Source organism: Pavona decussata, unplaced genomic scaffold (genome assembly GCF_977016875.1).
Source record: "Pavona decussata unplaced genomic scaffold, jaPavDecu1.1 SCAFFOLD_102, whole genome shotgun sequence".
NCBI classification, from domain to species: domain Eukaryota; kingdom Metazoa; phylum Cnidaria; class Anthozoa; order Scleractinia; family Agariciidae; genus Pavona; species Pavona decussata.
Genome location: NW_028145517.1, coordinates 2,934,150 through 2,957,254, shown reverse-complemented (window position 1 = coordinate 2,957,254; position 23,105 = coordinate 2,934,150). Strand labels below are relative to the sequence as shown.

At 39.8% G+C, this 23,105-nt stretch overlaps 2 protein-coding genes across 2 annotated transcripts; one reads left to right on the top strand and one right to left on the bottom strand.

Moving 5' to 3' along the window:
• Positions 1-2,133: 2,133 nt before the first annotated feature.
• LOC146471641 (N-acetylglucosamine-6-sulfatase-like) lies at positions 2,134-13,659 on the top strand. Its single transcript, XM_085120032.1, has 12 exons — positions 2,134-2,379; positions 3,927-3,986; positions 4,804-5,172; positions 5,707-5,880; positions 6,536-6,618; positions 7,405-7,523; positions 9,299-9,402; positions 9,797-9,895; positions 10,532-10,561; positions 11,355-11,450; positions 12,169-12,279; positions 12,854-13,659. The coding sequence occupies exons 1-12, from the start codon at positions 2,239-2,241 to the stop codon at positions 13,025-13,027; spliced, it is 1,560 nt and encodes a 519-aa protein (XP_084976158.1). The 5' UTR covers positions 2,134-2,238; the 3' UTR covers positions 13,028-13,659.
• A 3,083-nt stretch (positions 13,660-16,742) lies between these two features.
• LOC146471640 (small ribosomal subunit protein eS1) lies at positions 16,743-23,105 on the bottom strand. Its single transcript, XM_085120029.1, has 6 exons — positions 22,980-23,105; positions 22,578-22,681; positions 20,859-21,046; positions 18,998-19,206; positions 17,524-17,633; positions 16,743-16,906 (listed from the first exon to the last, which is right to left on the bottom strand). The coding sequence occupies exons 1-6, from the start codon at positions 23,036-23,038 to the stop codon at positions 16,794-16,796; spliced, it is 783 nt and encodes a 260-aa protein (XP_084976155.1). The 5' UTR covers positions 23,039-23,105; the 3' UTR covers positions 16,743-16,793.

Here is a 23,105-nt window from a genome sequence, read left to right as displayed (position 1 = left end):
GAGTCTCCATTTCTCTCCTCCTTTTCACCCGTGCTATAAGGACCAAACTATATGGACATCTAACGGTTATTTTTTCGATAGAACATTAGTTCGGAAGGTATTTCCCGCTCAAAAATTGCGATAAAATTGTGACGAAAAATTAAGGTTTTGTTAGTGGAATGTCATCCAAATTACACCTTTCGCAGAACTTAAAAGCCAATTCCTTTTCGTTTTCGAAGTGGCAGATATGTCGTTCAAAGTGCAAAATAAGGCTAGTTAACATTTCCGAAAAGTTAAATTTTGGGAATTTAGATTCTGTTTAATTTTGTGCGAGTATACTTACATTAGGTGTCTTAAAAGACACCTAATCGATACTCGATCCGGACTAATTAAGTGACATACAAAAACAAAAAAGCCTGGATGCTCGGCAATAGTACAGAGGAGGCAATCAGCATGAATCGGCTACACACTTGAAAAACGCAACGTCTGATGGCGAAAGGAGAAAAGGCCAAGTTTTGTGGTGGCTTTAAGTCGTTGCGAGATATATTTGTAAAATTCACAAAAATAAAGAAAGTTTAAGCTTAAGTTGACAAAACTGAAAAAATGGTGTGAAACTTCTTTGTGTAAAAAGAGCCTTAACGGCTAAATAATGCAATGCTTTATCGCGCTGTGTCGCGTGATCCCCAGCATTTTTAAAACGACTACAATTACCTGGGGACTTGTTCCCGACTAGTCTCTGCGAGAAGTCTAATGACAATGAACGTCTAAAAGATTTGTGTGAACTACCCCTTTTCCTCTTGTCGCGGGGACGAAAAAATGTTTCCGCGGCCTTTTACACGAATTCAAACTATCTTGATTCCGTCGAACAAGCCCCCCCGGGGGGTACTCAATAGATGCTTGAATAGGGAGGTGCGGCCCGGGCGTTCAAACCCTGACCCTGTTTAAGACACAATTCTCTGATTTCCCTATCCCGTTTAAGACAGAATTCAAACTTTTCAGACTCTATCTAAGACATTTAACCCAAAATCATACCCTGTTTAAGAATAGAATGTAATAAGAATACACTAGTTTCTTACTGTATTTTAATGCATTGGCAATCACAATCTACTTACGACATTATGGAATCACTGAGCTGTTTACGCTATTTACTCAGTATGCTTTAAACACTGAACATCTTCTCTTGTAGCGATACCCTGTTTAAGACAGAAAGTGATGAAATAGATACCCCTTTCAAGACAAAACACCCTGAAAACCATAGCCTATCGGGCCGCACGTCCCCGTTAAGGCCACATAAAGTACATAAGGGAGTACCCCTCCCCCTCCCGGGGCGGACAAGTCCCTTCGTGAAAACACCAACAACAGGGCCTTGGCTAGTCCTCTTGTGTGCGCTGACCTCATCGAATAGCACTGGCAAGAGAGTCAGCCATCTTACATCTAAACGGATGCAATCTATTTATAACAATTTCTTCAGTACCAGGTATCTGGACACCTAGGATACTAAAACATACCACTGAAAATTCTCTCAACCCAAGACAATAGTTTTCGCACGTTTGCAAATGTTCGCAGATGTTCTCATTTGCTCTATTGAATGGATATCAGCTTTTCATCTTGGGAAAGTATAATAGGCCTTATCATGGTTTTCGACGCCATTTTGACGAGTAGGCAAACAAGCTTGAAATAACAGTGTTTGTATGGAAATCCGATGTCAAATAATATTCATAAAACATCACTTCTGAAAAATTCATGAATTGGAAACTTTTGGCACTAGAAAAAGGATTTTAACATCCTTCCACTATTTTTTTTCTTAAAATCCTTTTCGTAGTGCCAAAAGTTTCCAATTCATGAATTTTTCAGAAGTGATGTTTTATGAATATTATTTGACATCGGATTTCTATACAAACACTGTTATTTCAAGCCTGTTTGCCTACTCATCAAAATGGCGTCGAAAACCTAGCCTGCGTCGCAGACAGTCTATAAACCCCTCATATCTACAGGTATTGAGTGACAAGTCCGGCTGCAACGCAGGCTTTGAAAACCGTGATAAGGCCTATTTCCGTGGACAGAACCAGAGTAACGCCTTAACATCGTTGCGTTACTTACTGTATTTATTCCTCAGTCCCCCGCGAGCGAGGGGTGAACCGTGACATCGACCGTGACACCAGGATCAATTTCCTGTTACAAAGCACGAGACTTTCATATGGCTAATCGACTTGAAAACACATTTGCGTACTACGCCTAGGTCTTTCCGCAGCGAAAAAGATGCTTCTACAACAGACCTATTTGTTAGCGGCTCTCGTCGTCTATTTTTGTTTCTCAATCACTGTTTCTAGCCCTGCCGACAAACCGCCAAACATCGTATTTATCTTGACAGATGACCAAGATGTCTTTCTTGGAGGAATGGTAAGCAAACACGATCACTTCTACAAAGATTAATTTTTACTTTGTCATCACTTAATTTTGCATTTAATCTTGGTGTTAGGTAGAAGAAATTCCCGAGTGAATTGGTAGGCCGAACGGCGTTCCATATTGCATTAGCTTACTTAGATTCAAAATATTTACAAACAGCACTATCAGTGGATGCATAAATCATGTTAAAAATATAGTCAGGTTGTGATGGAGATCTTGTCTCATTTGAAAATAATTTCTCATACTCATGGCCAATTTCTTTCACATATATCGGAGTCGTGTTGAGAGTGACTTGCCAAGTGTATCTCAGAGTGCATACATGAATATAAACTATTAATTTATAGTTTATGTGTTTTGCAATTGGGTGTTCATGCAAAAGGGGTTTTACATGTATTTGTATGGATGCGTGTTACAACCTTCCCAACCCAATAGCAAAGATGTATGTATCAGCTGAGTAAATCCAGGCATTTATCAAATGTGCGTGCAATGCAACTAGGTAGTTTTATATCTCAAAATTTTGTGTGGTGAACTAGCTACCTTGATTTTCTTTGCATGCATACATGATCAGAAAAAACTTTTTTGTAATCTGTCATACTTGATCATATATTCAAAATTCAAATTATTATTTTCTACTATCATATCCCTTAATGTACATACACTGTTGGCAGTGATACACTAAATTGAGTGACACAATATTGTGATATCCTGAATCGCCGGCCTCTATGCTGATACCTGTATTTACATTATAAGCATATTATTCCAATAAATTATTGAAAATTATTACCCAACTAAAAAATAGAATTCTTGAAATATCCATACCAATTTGCTTAATATCAGTAGACATATATCAGATGATTATGATAACTTGGAAGTTTGTAGAACATAGGCGACTTTAAAGCTCGAGAGAAGTTATGTTAACTATCTAGACTGCACTTTTTCTCGTCTTCTGTGATGGGAGATAGGGGTGGCAGATTCCGCACCCCCTTCACAACTCTGAGAGTATTAAAACTATGACAATGATACTTGGAGGATAAATAGTACATCCAAATATGTTTCCTTTGAGCTTCACAATGAGAAGTGATGATGTCATATGATGTAGTATATATAATTACTCATGATTGCCAAATGGGGGCCATCTTGGATTCTGGATTTCCCCAAAACTTCTGGAAAGTGCCAAACTTGAACAAAAAGTAATCAAAACGTATAAAGGAACATTAATACGAGCAGCTAAAAACATAAAAGTTACAGTAAGAAAAGTAATTTTTCTTCATTTTAAGAAGGGATTTAAAATTTTCTGAAAGAACTGCCTGTAAAACTTTGTTTGCCATGGTAAATCATTGAATGCTAACTGACCACATCAAATTCTTCTCAGATCAATTTCTGAAAAAGTCATGAAGTTTCATGGCATTTGCTCAAATATTAAAAAAGTTATTCAGGTTTAAAGTCAATGCAAGCAGAACCAACCCCCCTCCCCCACCCCTCTTCCCAGTCTAGCTAGGGTTACTGACTCTAGACAAATGTGCTCTTTTTTATATAAACAGACACCTATGAAGAAAACTGAAGAACTGATTGGTCAGCATGGGCTCACATTTGACAACATGGTAAGTACTCCATTGTCATTTCACAAGTGTCCGTCTATACACTGTACACGTACCTCTCAAAATTAATGGAAGTTTGGAACTGCCACTCCTCTGGAAATCCAGTTCAAGGGGTGTGTGGAATAAGGCCCTAAGTGACTTTTGATGTAATGTCAAATTCTCCTTTTGTTTCTCAATTGAATTCAAGGCATTTTGGAAGGATAATCTAACAATAATTATTCAGCAGAAGTCAATTCGGGCTGTTTTCTAGGCACCCGTTCAATTAAGCTTCCTTTTTACTCCACCCCCTTGGAATCTCCGATGATCTTTCTTGGGAAAAGAGTCTCAAACGAGACAAAAATAAAAAAATAAAAAATTAAAAAAAATTAAAATTTTTGTGGTGGAAAAATTCCAGTTCCCCAGAGTCTCTCCAGGTAGCTAACTGCTGGCCAAAGAGCCTGAGGGTATGAGGTGCAGTAGACCTGCACCTTTCAATAGTTCTATTTTCACTGGACCCCGATAACCTGTTGTTGCATTGGTTTTTAGGGTTGGGAGCATTGTTCTGTTACAAGTTCATCCTTTTGTCCTCTCAACCATTCCAACCATGTAAGATCTTGCAAATGGTGTAGGTTAATTGCTCCTGGAAATTGCCTACACCCCTGTATAGAGTTAGTATTTTGTAACCCTTCCCCTGACATACATCCCCCTCCAAGAAGATGAGTCTTCTGCTGTTGACCATATACAGATTTTATAGTCTCTTGCTGCTGTAAGTTAACAACCTCCCTCCATACGCCTCAATGAAGACTGCCATCATTAATTTAAGATTTCACACTGCTAACAGTTTGTTTCAAGTCCGTTATGCTGTCCAAGCCGATCAAGCATTCTGACTGGTCAGTACGTACACAACCACGGTGCCAGGAATAATTCTTTAACTGGTGGCTGCTCAAGTGCTGGCTGGCAACAGGGGCCAGAAAAGCATTCTGTCAGCACTTACATGAAAAGCATGGGGTACAAGACATTCTTTGGAGGCAAGTATCTGAACCAGTATGGGGATACAAAAGTTGGGGGACCACAGCATGTGCCTCCAGGCTGGGATGAGTGGTATGGATTGGTGGGTAACTCCAGGTACTATAACTACACGCTGTCAGTGAATGGCAATCCAGAAAAACATGGAGATACGTACGGCCCTGACTACCTTACAGATCTTTTGGTGAGTATGTATATATTGACTCTTTCACAACTGCATACAAGAGCAACTAAGTTGAAAATTTTTTAAGAACAATGCATAATGTCATTTTTGTAGAAAATGTGTCTTAAAAACTTTAGACTGCAGTGTTAGGGAGGTACTTTTAAAGGAGCTTTTATTTGAATGTTCACATGACTACCGTCAATCAATACAAAAAGTGAGCGGGACTGAGAAGCTCTGTAAAAGAGTTGTGTGAGGCTGTCTTTTCATTTTGCGCTTCCTACAGGAACAGTTTACTTGAAGCGAAATGAAAATAAGACCTGATTGTAGGTTAGTATTCCATCAACTAAAACATCTTGCAAAATGCATGCATATAATCAAAAAAACGATTTTGTCAAGCAGCTTACATGGTAAAATAATTCATATCTTTAGGCATTCAACTGTCAGTCTCCTCTAAGCCTAAACTTTGTTTCTACTTTTCTACTTTTAGGGGCTTATTACTCTCAAAACTTCACAATTCTCTCTTTCATAGTGATGACTTTGTTTTGCGTGTTGTAGAAAAGGCAAGCGGTGAATTTCATAAAGGATCAGTCAGGAGCATCAAGCCCATTTTTCATGATGGTTGCCACCCCAGCCTGCCACTCCCCATTCACCCCTGCTCCACAGTACAAGGACAACTTCAATTCCAGTAAGGCACCAAGGACACCTGCTTTCAATACAGCAGGGGGACCTGTAAGTACAGTAATGAACATATAATATCTTCCCTCCATATCACTATTTAATCAAACAAACAGGTCATGAGAATTAAGGAAATGATCACCAAAGATGAAATGTCTTGATGTTTAAACAAACTCTCTTAACTGGTACTATAAGAAATATAAGGAGAAAGTGAGGAGAATTTACATATGCATACGTGTTGATGTTGGGACTGGGTAAAGCCTCCCTCTTCCTTTTATTAGGGAGTTGTAGCAGCCTCCCCCCCCCCCCCCCCCCCCAGCCCCAGAAGACGAAAAAAAAAAAAAAAAAAAACGCAGTCTAGAGAGCATTAAGCTACCCTCTCTCTTTTTATCCCCCTCCTTTCTATCAAGCCCCCTTTTCCCTGTTCAATAAGCCCCCTTCCCCCCAAAGGGGGAAATGGGGGAGGGGGGGAGGGTTGAGGTTACATTCACTGTCAGGGGTGCACCTTTTCTTGCATTCATTCAGACTGCAAGATGAGTGACTAAATTTTGAAACTTCAGTATTCAGCAAAACATAAAAAACAATATGCAGTAACAGAGAACGAGAAGTTTTATAAGGGGTTGCTTAGAGGAGAGAAGGGGGCCATTTGTTTCCCCCCAAAAAAGGGAGGAGTTAGTAGAGAATGACTGTTTTTGTGTTTCCTTTTTAGACTAAGCACTGGCTCATACGAAGTGCCCCACATCCGATGGAGGATTCTTCAATCACCGACTTAGATGGTTACTTCAGAAACAGGTGCAGTTGTTTTAACCTCGTCATCCATCATGTTGTTTTCAGTGATTCTTGATTCCTTTTTTGTCGGAAGAATTAACAATGATAAAGTAAAAAAAAAAAAAAAAACGAAGTAAAGTATTTTATTTAATGTCAATAACACAGGGAGTGCTTGACAATAGTCCAGATCGAATTGAAATTTGGAAGTGTTGGTTTGTGAGGAGAGGGGAAAACCTCTCGGAGCAAGGACGAGAACCAACAACCCAACCCACATACGACGCCGAGTCCGGGGATCGAACCCAGTGGGAGGCGAGTGCTCTCACCACTGTGCCATCCCTGCTTCCCAATTTTTGATGTAGTTTCCTCTAATGGTGTTATGAATTTTGGGAGCTTCGCGATTGAAATGAAATACAGTATGTCGTTCTTTTTATCCCTTGTTACGTTGATTTCTCCCACTGCGTTCAGTTGTTTTATGGAACATTCATAGAATGCTAAAAAATGGTAGTTGATATATTAAGAAAGGGTATCAAATTCATCCCAATTCACCACTGTAGGCAATATTCAGCACCTATTGAGCTGATTTCTCCAGGTTGCAGTTTTTTTGTCGTTCCTGGTTCCAGGTTGTATTTCTCGTACGCATAGCTGGGAGAGCGTTATGCCGCAGAAGCAGGGTGAAGCTTTTCTGTGCGATGCCTGTGGCTCGTGTACGACATTACCTTTTTAACATGAATACCACCAGCAGCTGATTTAGGATTTTAGATGTCATGAAGGTAATCACGGATATATCCTTAAGTTTTTCTCCCATTCCAGGTGGCGTACTCTTCTGTCTGTGGACGATCTTGTTGAGCAGGTGATCACAACATTGGACGCTGGAAAACTTCTGGAAAATACCTACGTGATATTTTCATCAGACAATGGATTTCATCTAGGTATGCTTTAATAGTTTGGCAATACAAAGAACAAGTATTGACAGGAAAACCCTAAATTAAATTCATGGCGTCTTGAAGGAGTGTAACAGCGCCTTAAACCGGGCTGATTTTTCTGGGAGCAAGCTACCGTAAAAATGATTCATGTCATCGCAGATGTTGCCGCGCGTGGCTGACGCGCTAAGCGTTCGATAAGGTCGATGGTTCGTTTCCCGGTCAGTACTGCCGTGTGTGTGTTTTTTTCCAGTTTCATGTGTCGGGTGATCGGCCTTTTTTTCAGATTCCCGCAGGTGTTTCGTTATTGGATACAACTGTCAGTAGCCTGCGTCGCAGACAGTCTATACAATCCCTGTGTATCGAGTTCTCTATAGGTCTTGAGTGACAAGTCAGGCTGCAACGCAGGCTAAACTGTCAGCGACTCAGAAATAAATATGTCGGGCAAAATCCGCTATTTTGAGTTTGGAGCTTTTTTGAATGCTTGAGTTATGTTTGGAAGTTTATCAGGGAGTTTGAACAGCTACTACGGCGTTGGCAACGGGAACGCCACAAAACAATAGGATATAATAAGAAAAACAAAGGCCCTGGACGTGCGTTATGAATTTTGGTACATTCCTCCACCTTGCTTGGCCAAACCACAACGTGAAAAACGTGAAAACCACAACTAAATTCAAGGCTTTGTGGAGAACGTGAGCACATGACGGTAAACTTTTCAATCTCTGTCTCAACTTGAACTCAACGCCGGTTCCACCTGTTCTGTTACTGGATAGTTCGGCCACATTGTGCAAGAACGAATTGGAATAATCGCGCAGTAGTACAAGTAACGCGAACTTATATTTTCAAGCGACGTTTTCGTTGGCGTTGCCGTTTCTTAAAGTCCCTATTACCGATCTTCACCGACGTCCCATCCCGTCGAAATTTATGCTTCCGTAAGTCAGGAGTGATCGCTGAGCATGGGAAAAAATCTGGGATGTGCCTGGAAAATAGAAGCGCTTTCTGTTTTCCCGATTTATCGTGGACTATCCCAGTCCACTATCGTGGACTATTTCATATTGAAGTCGGGGAAATCTTGAACGATTGGGAAACAATGAAATCCCAGATCGTCTGCAATTTTCACGACTTATGAAAACAAGGCTTTAGATAGGAAATCGCTCTCTTCTTTATCTTTTAACGAAGATTTAAGAATAGCTATCGCCAGTGTAGATTACCTGTTGATGGGTCGACTATCTGTCAACTCTTTAACCCCTAACATCAAAGAACAAATTCTTTTATCTTACTCCCATACTTTTCTTATAAAAGTACAGGAAGAAGTTGTTAAAACATCAAGAAAATTTACCTTAGGTGATCATATCCTTAATTTTCATGACCCCAAGGGTCGAATAAGCATTGATAGTTGGCGAGGGGCGAAGCCCCGAGCCAACTATCAAAGGCGATAGAAACCGAGAGCGAGCCGTCTAATTGTTTTAGCATACTTCAGTGATCGATCTATCAAGCAAAAAAATATTTTTATTTTATTAATTTTGATATATTTGTGCAATGATGCATGCTAAATCGCGCGCGCTCTGACAAACTGCCGTCTATCGATCGATAGACGGCACCTGTGTAGCCAATCAGATTGCGCGTTACGCGATAGTCGGTCACTGAGGTATGCTAACAGTCGATAGAAACCTCGAGCTCGCCGTCTAATTGTTAAATATTACAAGGAGAAATTTGATGCTGATCACTATTCGGAGTTAAAGGGGTAATAAAGTGCGTGTGTACTTCTCTCTCTCTTTCCGCAGGTCAGTTTTCTCTCCCTCAAGACAAGAGGCAGCTCTATGAATTTGATGTGCGTGTACCTTTTATGATTAGGGGCCCGGGAGTGATGGTAAATAAAACGTTGCAGGTAAGAATTACTAGAACAAGGTATTTTAAGTCGTAAAATTCAAAGGAACTGTTTCCAGGCAAATGTGTACTGTTTTTTGCTTTATTTTTCGCCAAGAATTGTCAGTAGTTTGAGAAGCTGTATCAAAAATTCGAAAGAGTGTTTCAGCCGATTTCCAGACACCTCGAAGTTGGTTAAAAAAGTGGCGACCTGCAGCGTTTGGAAAGTCTTACATGGTTGGTCGAGAGGACAAACGAACGAACAACAGAACAATGCTCCCAACCCTAAAAACAACGCAGCTGCAGGATATCAGGGTCCAGTGAAAATAGAGCTTTTGAAAGGTGCATGTCTACTGGATAAAAAGAAAAAAAAATCGGCTGTATCTCGTTTTCAAGCTCTGTCGTTTCTTTTTCAGAGTCCTATTCTCAATATCGACATAGCACCGACAATAGTGGAGTTAGGTGGTGGAAAAGCGCCCCAGTCCATGGACGGACGATCTATTCTACCTCTTTTGGTAGGTTGTTAACCCCTTAACTCTAATATCAAAAAACAAATCCTCCTATCTTGTCGCCATACTTTTCTTATCAAGGTACTGTGGAGAATTTATTAAAATACCAACAAAATTCACCTTGGGTGATCATATCCTTACTTCTCATGACCTCAGAGGTTGAAATAATCATTGATATGACAAGGAGAAATTTTATGCTGATCACTGTTATGGCTTAAAGAGTTAAGAAGCCAAAGTGTTGGGTTCGTTACACAACTTGCCAAGGGTGGACTTTCTCTTTTTATTCCCGGGACCTTGCCTTTTTTAATTTATTATCTCAGGCGAGCAGCTCTATAATGTGAATGAACGCGTCCTTTTCATTTAATTTAACCTCTGTATATTTTTCTTTTTCTCGTTCAATGTCGTATTAAATTTATTCCTTTTTATTCTTGTAGGATGGGTGAAGTGCGATTAAACTCAAACTCATAAATTCTGCGAAAGTAAAAATGTGATGGCGCCAAGTAGTTCTTTACCTGCAAGACTAGGCCGTTCATACGACCATTTCTAAAGAGGCCTACCTTAAACACGTTGCAGTAGTGTTGATAGAATCCTTAGTTTTTTATTGATGGTAATTGAATGCTATTTTTCATCTTTGGTTTTCAGAAGGCGGACGTTAAAAGCAACGAGCAGGAGGTAATGTATTTAATCGTTTCATGGTTCTTACGTTCTAACATATAATCACAACTTTGACTTTGGACAACACTGTACGCTCAGAGTTTCAGCTAACACGTAGGTTACCATATTTGGAGGTGTGTTTAGAGCGACCATCCCTTCAAACGCTGGACACAATTCAAGACTAGGATCTTAAGGACGGTGCCTACTAATACGGAAGTATTTTTTTTGCGGTTTATGACTTTGCGGGAAAAGCAGATCTAAGCAAGGGCTTTTGGAATCCAGAAAGAAAATTGAGGGTATCCACTCATTTTCTAGAGATAATTAAGCAACAATTATTCTAAAATGCACTAAACTACAAAGCAATGTATGGCGTCTTTTTCCAAATTAAAGCCTTGTTATCTCTGAAAAATGCATGGTTACCCTCAATTTTCTTTGCACTTGCTAAGTTCTGCTTTCTCCGCATAGTTTTAAACCGCGCAAAGACATCACCCATAGGAAACCCGAGTATCTCGAGATGCACAGAACGTATGTGCAGTAACAAAAGTAGTCACCGTCCTTAATTATCATAAAATTTGGTGAACTTTTCCTTTTAATTTCTCCAAGAAAAACTCGGTTGCCCCTTGTTTCGTCTGCCCACTTCTCGGTGTTTGGCAATCAGATGAAACACTTTTCCTCGTGTTTGATATGTGACTTGTGACATCGGTTTTCTTGCCGCGTGTTCACCCTAAGAAGCAGCCGACACTGTTTAATTGTTAGAAACATCAACAGTACGTTCGCTGTAAGAATAAAAATACGTTTGTTTCTTGTTCAGGCTAATGTGGATTGGCGCACAGATTTTCTTGTTCAACATTACGGAGAAGGTGCTCTTAAAGTTGCGGGGTGTCCTCATCTGTCGTCTGGCGTCTTCGTAAGTACATAGTCTCCTGAGAGTGATCAATTTACGGCATTTAAGGAGGCAGTTAAGATGTAGGAACTAGAAGAATACGCATAACGACATATGGCCCTAACCTTGCTGTTGCTTGTCCAAGTTTTGCTTTGCTGTTTAATTTTTGTCAGGGAATATTGTGTTCTGTGCTCTTTAAATGAATTTTGTCTTGCAATAATCAAATTATTTCCTGTAAAGAGGTCGTCATTCACATACTACAAGACGAAAAGCCATTTTGTTGAGCTAACATCGCAATAATCCTCATAGAAAGCTGGATGATGACGACGGAGGATTTCAGTTCAGGACAATTTCCTTCCGTTTTCGGAAATCTTCCTGTGCCTTCTGGAAGTCTTCGTACTACTTCGGAAATCTTCGGAAGAGTTCGGATTGTTTTCGTTCTGCTCTCGGTAGTTCTCGGGTTGCCTACAATATCTTGTGATGGAACCCTTGAAGTGGTATCAATTTGTCATAAAGAAGAAAGTTCTATTCTTGTTTTCGTTGTTATAGTTGTTGTATTAGAAAGGTAAAAAAAAAACCGTAGGTTAAAATATATTGTGCTTTTATAGCACACCACTGATCTGTTTTAGTCCCAAATGAATTTGTGATTAGCTTCTCCATAGTTTCTGGGTAAAGAAGTTACGTTATGTACAATCCAAGTAACGGTTTTTTCTTGTCCTGGATGGCTTGTGTTTGTTTTTAGAATTGTTGGCCAAACTGTGTTTGCGAGGACGCTTGGAATAACACATACTCATGTGTCCGCTCGATGAGTCCCTCGGAAGACATGATGTACTGTGAGTTTAAGGACAAAGAGGTATAAACACAACATGTTCTTAACTTTTTCATTGAAAAAGAAGCGAATTGAACGAGCGAAATAACGAATCGACTCTGACAATTATATATTTAGTTGAAATGCCAGGGAACGTTTTGACCTAGGCAATTTCCTTTTGGTGAAGGATTTTCTTTTAGTGATGAAAAACTACCGATATTTTTCCTGCAATTTCACGACGATTAGACTGTGATTTTGAGGCGATGGGATCTCTGCTTTGACAATAATATAACTCAAAGTTTCCCCGATGGTCCCGACATTTTCAGTTCAGCAGAACAAAACGCATGCGCGACGTCAGCTTAAAAAATGCCTCTAGCCCATTTCCGAGTTGCTGTGAACCTCACTATGACAGCGAGGCTAAGTGCAAAACATTTCATATGAAAATTAGTTTTGTTTGCCAATGAATAGAAACTAATTTTCATAACAAAAACTGCACTTAGCCTCGCTTTCATAATGAGGTTCAAAGCAACTCAGAAATGGTCTATTTGACTCAGATTCAATTTGAAGCAGTAGTCTTCTTTGTTGACTGTCCTTTTTTCGTCTTTTTTGTCAACTCCAGGCGTTTGTAGAGCTCTATGACGTAAAGAAAGACCCTCATCAACTGACCAACATGTTCAAGGATGTTTCTCCAAAATTCTTGGCTGCTAAACACAATCGGCTGGTGGATTTGGTCACGTGTTCAGGGGACTCCTGTAGACAGGCCTCCAGTGAGAACATGGATATGATGCTCTGAGTGATACTATCTGTTTAGTTAGGACGACAGTTAAATCTCGGTAACCTGGTTCACGTCGGGTATCCGGAATTTCTCGTAGTGATTTTTTGCAACCAGACTAAATCGAAAATCTTTGTGTAAAGAAAGTATAAATTCATCTATGTAGCCTTTCATTACAAAATGCCACATAGTGAACATTGATAAAAAAATACCAAATCATTCGTAAGAGCAAAGCCGTTTCGGAAGTCTTCGAACGATCATCGGAAGACTTCGGAAATCTTTATAAGTCTTCTGGTCGAGCAAACAGCCCGTTGCAAGTAGTTTTTTTGTAGCCGTCGTTTTGCCCTTGTCGCCTTTTGATCATTGATTGAAAAACACTATTTTAAAGACGAGGTGAAGCATGCAGTCATTTCTGCGTATGCAATTTTCTTTGAAAATGTTCACCTGAATCGCGATTGATGATGATATGTTCAGTGTGGATTTTTGTCTCATGAACATATTTTTCCTGTTGTCCGGGAGACCAAGTGAATCTGGGCAATCGAGCTTCGACTGTAGTGTCGTAACTCTTAAATTAGTTTGCGACAATGCTATGTAAGCAGGGGGGTTTTAAAATAGTTTTAATAATAAAATGATTAAAACATAGATTTTTTCTTGTTTTGTGTGTGTCAGTTGCCATTTCAACTTGGAACAGATGTAGGCTTGTCAGGCTTGAAACGAGTCACAAAGCAATGCATTCAGCAAGATAAGACCGTATTTCCAACAGCAGATATTTGGAAAAAATGAAACCTAGATGTTAGCAAATTACTAGCATTAATCCAGGATTACCTTCCCTCCATGTAAACAGGCCCTCAACTTCATTAAGATATTGTCCATTACCCTCCCTTTCTTAGCTCTTCCTTGTTTCTTTTAAATGCCGCCGGATCACCTAAACTTAATGAAACTCCCCGTGCACCTTGCGAATTTGTTATTTCACAGAGCTCCTGTTTGGACATTCGAAACTCCGCCACGATTATTTAAAAGGGCCGTGTCACGGCAATTTTCTCGCTTGTGCGTAAAAACTGGATTCGTTAATTTGAACAAATAAATTGTTTCCTGATCCTGTCTTATGGAAGATTGGAAAACAAAATAAGCTTTCAGGATCTAACAAAATTTATAGCGTTACCTTTCTATTCCTTCAAGGAATCTTTTCTCAACTAAGTGAGGGGTTAATTTATGTCGCGTGACTTGAGGTGGTGTGAGTCACGTGGCAAAATGCCCAAAAAGACCGCTGGTAGTTCGTAACCGCTGTCTCGATTGAGAATGGGGCCCTGGTACTGTATCTCGATGGCCTCCCTTATCCTCCTTCTCAGGATGTCAGTTTCCTTCGCGATGAATGTTGTTGAAGACATGCCCAGGGAGTATTCCGAGTTCTTCAGGTGTTCTTCCCGGCCGTTAAACAGGAAGTTCCGGTATAAAAGAGGCCTGGCCAAACCATTGTCACCTTTAGTTGTCAATCAACCATCAGAGCGTAAACAACAGACAAACTTGTGTCTTTTTCTTCGGCTTTTACCAGACTGGTACCCAGTCGCTATTTACGTGTTTTGTGGGGTGAGAAGATTGGATACGAGGATGGATTGAGGCGCGCGGGGTCATGGGAAGAGGCGAAGGAAAAATAGCGATTAGAACTTGATATCTAAGATTGTTGTGGTGATATAAAATTTTGAGGCATAATTTTCAGAGGGCGCTTGAGTCAACAACTTGCCGCGACTGAACAGCGTCTAAATTTGCATCTCACGCCCACAAAGGTTGTTTTTTTATACCGGAACTTCTTGTTTAACGAGGTTCTACTTGTGTTTCTGTGCTCCTTTAGCCTGGTTCATAAGGCTCTCTTTCATGACCTTGCTCATACATGGATTCCATGCTCTTTTCAGAACGCCAATGACATGACAACCCGTAGGATCCCATTTACCGCCCCTCCGCCAACGAAAACGTGACTTGAAAATATAGCTTCGCATTATCAATCAAGGCTCCTTTGCGATTGTTCCAAGTAGCTCAACTTGTAAAATGTGGGAAAACAGTGCAGGAACTGTTTTAAAGAAAGACAACTGTTCCGTGCTCACGTTCGCCAGCAATTCTTGGATTTGGTCATCAGTTGTAGTTTTGAGGAGGGCGGCAAAACCGGTGTACCAAAATATCGATTGTTGGACATACTGTTGTGTTTTGTGCGTTTTCATTGCTAACGTCGGCAGAGTGGGTGCGTCGATTCTCAATTGTTGATGAATGGTTGCCGTTCACGAGAAAAGCGGTTTTAGCTCCAACGCTGATATCGATCAGTATCAAATTTCGCCTTGTAGTAACAATGCTTTTTGAACCCCTGAGGTCATGAGAATTAAGAATATGATCACCCAAGGTGAATTATCTTGATATTTTAACTTCTCCACCGTACTTTTATAAGAAAAGTATGGGGACAAGATAGGAGAATTTGTTCTTTGATATTAGGGGTTAAAAGGTTTAAGAAATATTTAGCCATAATGTTTATGGCTGCTTTTGATCCAAAGTGTAGAAGACCGAGAAGATCCCGACCCCTGAAACCTGTCAATTATTTTGGTAGCGTTTATCATATCTTCGTACGGCTCCATTGACGTATCGTTTACTTCAATAGACGCCCAGCATCTATTAAACGCCCCCTTTGCATGCAGTAGGTATTCTGAAATAAACTTCTCTCTCTTATGGCCAACTAGTATCTAATAAACGCCCCTGTGAAAATAATCCGACGACAAAGAAACTAAATATACGCCTACACCCAGCCAGCGTAGGTGGTGGTATTGTCCGCGCATGCTCGTAGTGCTGTGCGCAGAAGAGTCGAATAACCGTGCCACGGAGTACGCCTCGTGGTTGTACGGTTGGTTGTTCTCTGCTAAATTAGTGACGGCAACAGCTAATTCCCTCCTGACTTGGTGGGCTGTCGTTCGATTTCATTCCCGTTAATTGCGACTTCTACTAAAACATTTGTTCTCGTCATGAGGAATTCCTATATGTGACGAATTCATTGACGGTAATAAAGCAAGAGATCGATATAGTCGTTTAGCGATCTGAAGTTTGTGAGGATGTCGCTATATTGCTGTTGCTGGTGCCCTAACTTCAACATCTAGTCGAAATCACCAGGCCAGTGCGTGTTCTTTTAAGATAATAATAATAACAACAACAACAACAACAACAACAACAACAACAACAATGTGTAATTGCGTTCAACGTACATGTAGAAAGAACGCACTCCTAATACAGATTGGAGTCGAGATTGTATGCGACAACGTTGATTGAATGAATGGATCTTGGGACGCGTAACTGGAATCCCCGTTAGATTTTACAGGGGCGGAGACATCATTACCAACTTAGCAAAGAAGAGAGAGCCTGGTGACATTGAACGCACTCCCTAATCTTTGATTATTACTAACAATAAAAGCTCATTCACCTGTCAAAACCACAGAAGGATGTCCTCTGACTACATTAAACGACACACGCAAAAATCCAGGCACTTTTGAGCGAAACGAAAAATCGACCTAAAATTTGACATAAACCGGTTATCCTCCCGGCCCGACATCGACACTGGCCTCGAAGAGATGACATACTGCTGTGGAAACAAGTCTGAAATTGCAGAATAGGGGAAGCTTACCCGGTCTCTCATTTTTCGAGAAGAGCAACAGTATCTTGGTGTTTCAATGAATTACTCAAGACCACATCACCACATGACAACCTCTTTTCTCTCAGAAGTTTAATTTGCTATGTTCAATTTTGACTCATTTGTTTTTTACACAGACTCTTGAACCGGTGGCTCGAAAGTGTCACGGTCAATCTTGGCGCCGGTCTCATCTGTGCTGCTGTGAGCTGCTCCTTCACCATGCATCTCCATCAACTTGCCAACTGTACAAAGACACCAGAACACACACATTGGTTTTTGTACAACAGCAATGCAAGTAAAGTGTTAAATTAAGGTATTCCCGGAGGTTGAATCGAATCTTTCGGATCATAACCTTTTTTTAACACGTGCGAGATTACATAAAATGGAACCTGTACACCAAATTTCAGAGATCAGGACTGAAGCGTTCACGAGAAATAAGCGAGAAAAGTTTGGTTTCTACGGTGTCTTTCGCGGGAAAAACACGGACTGTGTGCTGCGAAAATCATGTACAATTTCCCAGAGAGTATGATGTTGACAGATCTGTCAATAGTGCTCTCTCTTACGTGAAAGATGAGACTTTGGATAGATGAAATTAAATTCTCGTCTTCGCTAACGACACCATCTTTTGCGATCAGCTCAGTGATACCTGTAAACATGATGTAATGCAATAGTATACCCAGACATACTGTGCCTATAAAGGTTCCTGTGTGATGGCCTTCATCCTCAAACTGGGGTATAGTGGTGGGAAGAAGGTCAACCACACTGGATACAGGTGGTCTTGGCAAAGACGGCTTGATCCAATTGGATCTGAGCGGCCTATGTCAATATGATGAAGACGTGCTAGACTGACAGTACTTACTATCAAATTTGGGTTTCTTTAAAACCTTGACCTTCCTGATGAAAACATCGTGAAGGGGGTAGATGGACTGACACGCCTTCTCAATGTCACGGCCAAAAGCATCTGGGATTCTGACAACGGGAAAGAATTGAAGCAAGTGTGACAAAGGCAAGAAAGCGTTATACCCTACTGGACTGCGCTGTATCGTAAAATTAAAGCAATAATGAAGACATTTTTAAAATGTTACTAAGCATGCTTCCTTGTCCAGGTGTACAAGGGCATGATGCACGTGGTGACCATCCTTAGATAAACTATACAATAAATGAAGAGCTTGGTCAAAAAGTATGCCAAGTGTGAATTTGGATACATAACTTTATTTACCCTCGAGAGCGAGAGAGTGTTGCATATGAGAAGAGAGATAGCCAATGAGGCATGTAGCATTGAGTTGGCTATGTATAATCATCTTGTATCCAATATGCATGAGTGGAATAACTGTTTTATTAAAAACAACCACAAAATATTGTTAGATCTTGTTGATTTCGCTTTGCAAGGAAAACCAGAAGACAACTTAATGGCTGTTATTTCTCCAGCACAGTATAGTGGCTCATACACCATGGCTGCTAAGCCAATCAAATCCCTAGAATTGCATCATACAATGAACTAGTTCTTAATAAAATTAATGCTAATATACCGAGAATAAATGTATGTAAATAAAAGTATTAAATAAAGTAAAATGAAATTACACCCAATAACAGTAAAATGGAGACAATGTAACAGGGATTGCTCCATATCAGCAGACACACTGGTTAGTGTGTAAACATACACATGATTCTGCATTTTATTTTTTGGTCTCAAGGTTTCAATTTGAAGGATTAGCCTAATAATAATAATAATAATAATAATAATAATAATAATAATAATAATAATAATAATAATAATAATAATAATAATAATAATAATAACTACTTATATAGCGCTTATCCAGTTCTGTTCTAAGCGCTTTACAAAGTAAAAATCATATTTGTTTAAAATAATTCGAAAAAAGATGAGTCTTAAGTTTACGTTTAAAAACATTTAAATTGTCGCAATTACGGATGTCGATAGGTAGTTTGTTCCAGAGTTCTGGGGCCGAAACAGCGAAAGCTCTGGAGCCATACGACTTTAGATTATGGTTGATATGACATAGGCGACATGCATCAGACGACGATCGGAGCGTTCTTGAAGTTGTATAGCGGCGTATCAGGTCTTGTATGTAGATGGGGGACTGTTGGTGAAGAGCTTTGTGGGTGAGCAGAATTATTTTGAATTTGATTCGCTCGGAAACTGGAAGCCAGTGGAGTTCAAATAAAGCCTAGATGCCTAGATGGACATGTATGACTTCCCAAAATGTAGAGAACCTGACAACAAAAGAACTCATCCATGCTTCACTTTATGGTTCAATGAAAATAGTTGGTCAACAGCCTTGCTAGCAAACATGGACCTTCAGAGTACTTACAACTTGTTGACGGCATCTTTCAAGTCACCAGTGCTGACATCGCGTGTGATGATGTCCACCATCTTCTTACGGATGGCTTTCACTTGCGAGTGTTTGGCGTACGCTGTCTTCTTGATCTGGTTTGTTCGTTTCTTGGTGAAGCCGATACAGAACAGCCTCAGGAGGTAACCGTCGGTGGTTTTCACATCAACAGCTGCTTCAATGAGTGTCTGATGGTAAGACAGGTAACAGAGTCAAATTCAGCCTTACTTCCACGAGATATTAGCTGTTTTGCCCCGATGACTCCATACAAATCCTTCTAATTTTGTCTCAGTTCTTAACCCTTTCACTGCTACAAGGACTTACTGAGTACGTCCTGTATCAGTTTACTCATATGCTATGAGGACGTACTCAGTACGTCCTAAGTTACAGTGCTTGTATGAATAATACCGCACATAGAAAAAACAATCAAACCGCATATAAATAAACTTATGAGGGCCTGGTAAAGACTGGTACATTTGGTGACAGATACATGACTGAAAAAACCTACAAGATTTGTTTTTCTTGTCAACTGCAAATTATCCGCCATCTTGGATTTTCACATGTGGTTTTTGGGTGAATTTTGTGATTACTTCATCCTTTTTTCCCTTGAAACTTACAAGCAATGAGTGGATACACAGCTGACCATGTTCTAGAGAGGCTTTGGAACCATTCTGCTGTACCATAAGACTTTTTTGGCAATGAATTTGACCACGAAAGTGATAAAAATTATCGCAACAAGTCTGGTCCACATACGGGTAAAAAAATGGCCCGCAGCGTAAGGGTTAATGTATGGAACTGAGATAAAATTAGAAGGATTTGTATGGAGTCACCAGGGCATAACAGAGCTAATATCTCGCTCCCAAATTTCAATAACATGTTGATTTTTTGGCAAGTAGGCATTTTTCATCATGCTCTTTCCGAATATACTAACAAATCCCATAATTTCATAAATTTAGTTTTTGTGACGTCATCACTTTAGAACCCTACAGTGATCAGCATCTTATTTCTCCTTACAATGTCACTGCTTGATTAAACATTCAGATCATGAGAATGAAGAAAATGATCACCAAAGATAACAGTCATCCACTGATTGATAAACAAATTCTCTGTACTAGTCCTATAAGAAATATGTAGAGAATAGTAGTAGGGAGAATCTACATGTTGATATTAGGAATTAATGGGTTAAAACAGCAGAAACTTATGAAAGGAGAGTTTGTGGAGGTTTGAGGTAACCTGAGGTTAACTCTTGACTAACACTGGCCACTGGAAAAAGATTTCGGCTCAAGAAAGCACAGGATTCAAGAATTGTTAAAAGCGAGATTCTATTGTAAAAACCCTCCAAGTTACAGTATTACTACTTCAAGCTCTATGCCAACTTGTGATACAATCCAACTAAATCTAAATAGCCATTTGTCAAACAAACTCTAAAGGAAAAAAATTAGCTTGAAGGGTAGTCGGCGTAGTCTGCGATTTGCACAGACCACGGTTTCACACTAATTTTCTCCAAGACCCGTTAGACTTGACTCTTTCTGCATACTATTCCTGTTATGTTACCTTACTGCTACAAAACACATTGAGAGAGTTGAACGAGTGAAGAGCACTTAACACTTTAAGCCCTGGGCAGTATAATTATACAAATTCCCCTTACTGGTCTCCATACATTTCATTGAGTCCTATTTGAGAGAACTCGTTTAAATATCAAGACAATTCATCTTTGGTGATAATTTGGTTAACTCTCATAACCTGCATTCATTATAATCCACTGATATGATTAGTGATTGCTATTGGGCCTTAAAAAGACATCAGGGGGCAGTTTTCAATGAACATACAAAGCACTCACCTGCCATTTCTTGACCAGCGACCTCAGCTTGTCTGTGGTCATGTCCATGCCATGGAAGTTTGTGAGGCAGTTCTTACCCTGGACATCCTCAACAATGAGTTTAAATTTCCTGAAGGCAACCTCATCATTCTGAAGGTCAGCCAGCGATGCTTCAAACACACGTCCCTTGAGACCATCGGAAGCAATTTCTGCAGAGAGGAGGAATGATTGAGATAAGACCACTATTATTCCAGACTAAGGCCTGCAATGTTTTTCCTGGATTAGGCCAAAAACATTTTCAAAACCGTTATGTACTCTATGGCACACACTACACATTTAAACTAAATTCGACATAGATTACGTAGCTAAAGTAGTGAGTGCAGTTGTAACAGGATCCACCTGCCATACTCAAGATCATGGCTTCAATTCTTATCAGGGACTCAGGTTTTTGCTCATAATGTACTCCTTATCCCATTTCATTACTGAGCTTAAAAAATTACTGTCTTTCTCTATATCTTGCCACACATGTTCCTTTCAAGAGACCTCTAGTAGAAGTATGACTATGAATACAAGTTTTGACTTCAAGTTTTTAGCGAACTCCTAAGAACAAATTAAGCCCAGGAAGCTTCATTTTACTCTTTTTGTGAACAACAAAATTGATGCAGTGTTTTGAATGCCAATAGCTAACCTATTGCTGAGATTCCAATTTCTAGGACTTCTTTTCGCCACTATGCCATTCTCACAAAAACTTGCAGTAAAATGATGATGGCTATCTCGTTTTCCTGCCAAAATGACACTGGTTCGTGCGTGCACACTCTTCCCCTATTGTAAAAACTTGTGCTTGTACTAGAATCTAAAGGTGTCTATTGTTGATCCTAGCAGTATACAGTGTGTGTGTCACATATGAATCCACCTCAAAAGATTTCTGCACAGCCCCATATATTAATCATGTATGCATTTTGCGACTCAAACTCTATTCATGCTTGCAGTTTTTGAAAGAGAGTTAGCATGACAGCAGTGCATGTATAATTAATGTAGGGGACTGCGCGAAAATCTTTCTGAATCTAATAAATGGCATAGCTCATCATCATCATGAATCACTCAGCAGCTCAGTGGTAAGAACATCTGACCAGTGCACACAAGGAAGCATGTCCCCACAACATGTCCCCTGGTGTGCGCATCATAATCCTTACACAGTGTACAGCTCTTAAACACAGTTTAGTAGAATAATCAGAATTTTATAAATATGTGTGCTTAAAGATAGCATCAATGTTCATACATTCGGAAATAACAAAAACGGCTGAAGATTGACTTTTTAGCAACTTTAACTACATTGCAGTCGTAAGCTTTGAGTCTAATTTATATTAGTATAAATCTACTAGTGTTCTATCACGAATGCCGTTCTCTGATTGGCTACGCTACTCGCTATCTATTCTGTGATAGATAGTGAGTAGCGATTTTCAACAAAATGGCGCCCGCTTCTTCGCGTTTTCGAAGTGTCTGCGATGAGGAAATAGATAATTTACTTGTTTAGTTTTGAACGACTAGTAGATTTATACTAAAACAATTAGATTATTCGCTCTCGATTTCTATGCGTGATAGTTGATTCGGGCTTCGCCCTCATCAACTATCACGCGATAGAAATCTCGAGCTCATAATCTAATTGTTAAATGTAAAATAATTATGTACTTTAATAGAAATAGTTTAACTCCTAAAGACATCGTCAAGATCACCACTTACTGGTTCCAGCAGTTCTGGTTACCATGGTTTTGCCGATCTGTCGGATGGTGAACATGGACGGAGCCTTGACATCGTACCAATCTTTCTTGGTAAAGGGATCAACGCTATTAAAATAACAAACACTAACTTAATAACAACTCGAACAGGTTAAATCAGAGCTAAGAAGTCCCTGTCGCCATTAAAACTTTGCTCAATTCCCGCCTCAAATTCCTTTTTATTGATTTTTGGGGTGAAACCTCTAAATTACAAGTTACTTCTCGGCGTACTTTAGAAAAACATGAATTGCACATCCAGTTGAATCCGTTACATATTCTTGCCATCCACCGATTTTTCTTATATGAAATAATTTTCAAAAGATATCCAAATGCTACAAGGATACCAAAAAACTCTAAAATCGCTTACATTTTCTTTTTGAGACCCTTTTTTCCTTTGGTCAGTCTCTTATTTTTTCCCACCGCCATGATGGATCGTGGATCGAGCAGAAGAGGGTATTCAAAGCCTCGGTCTGGCGCAGAATCATTTTGGGAG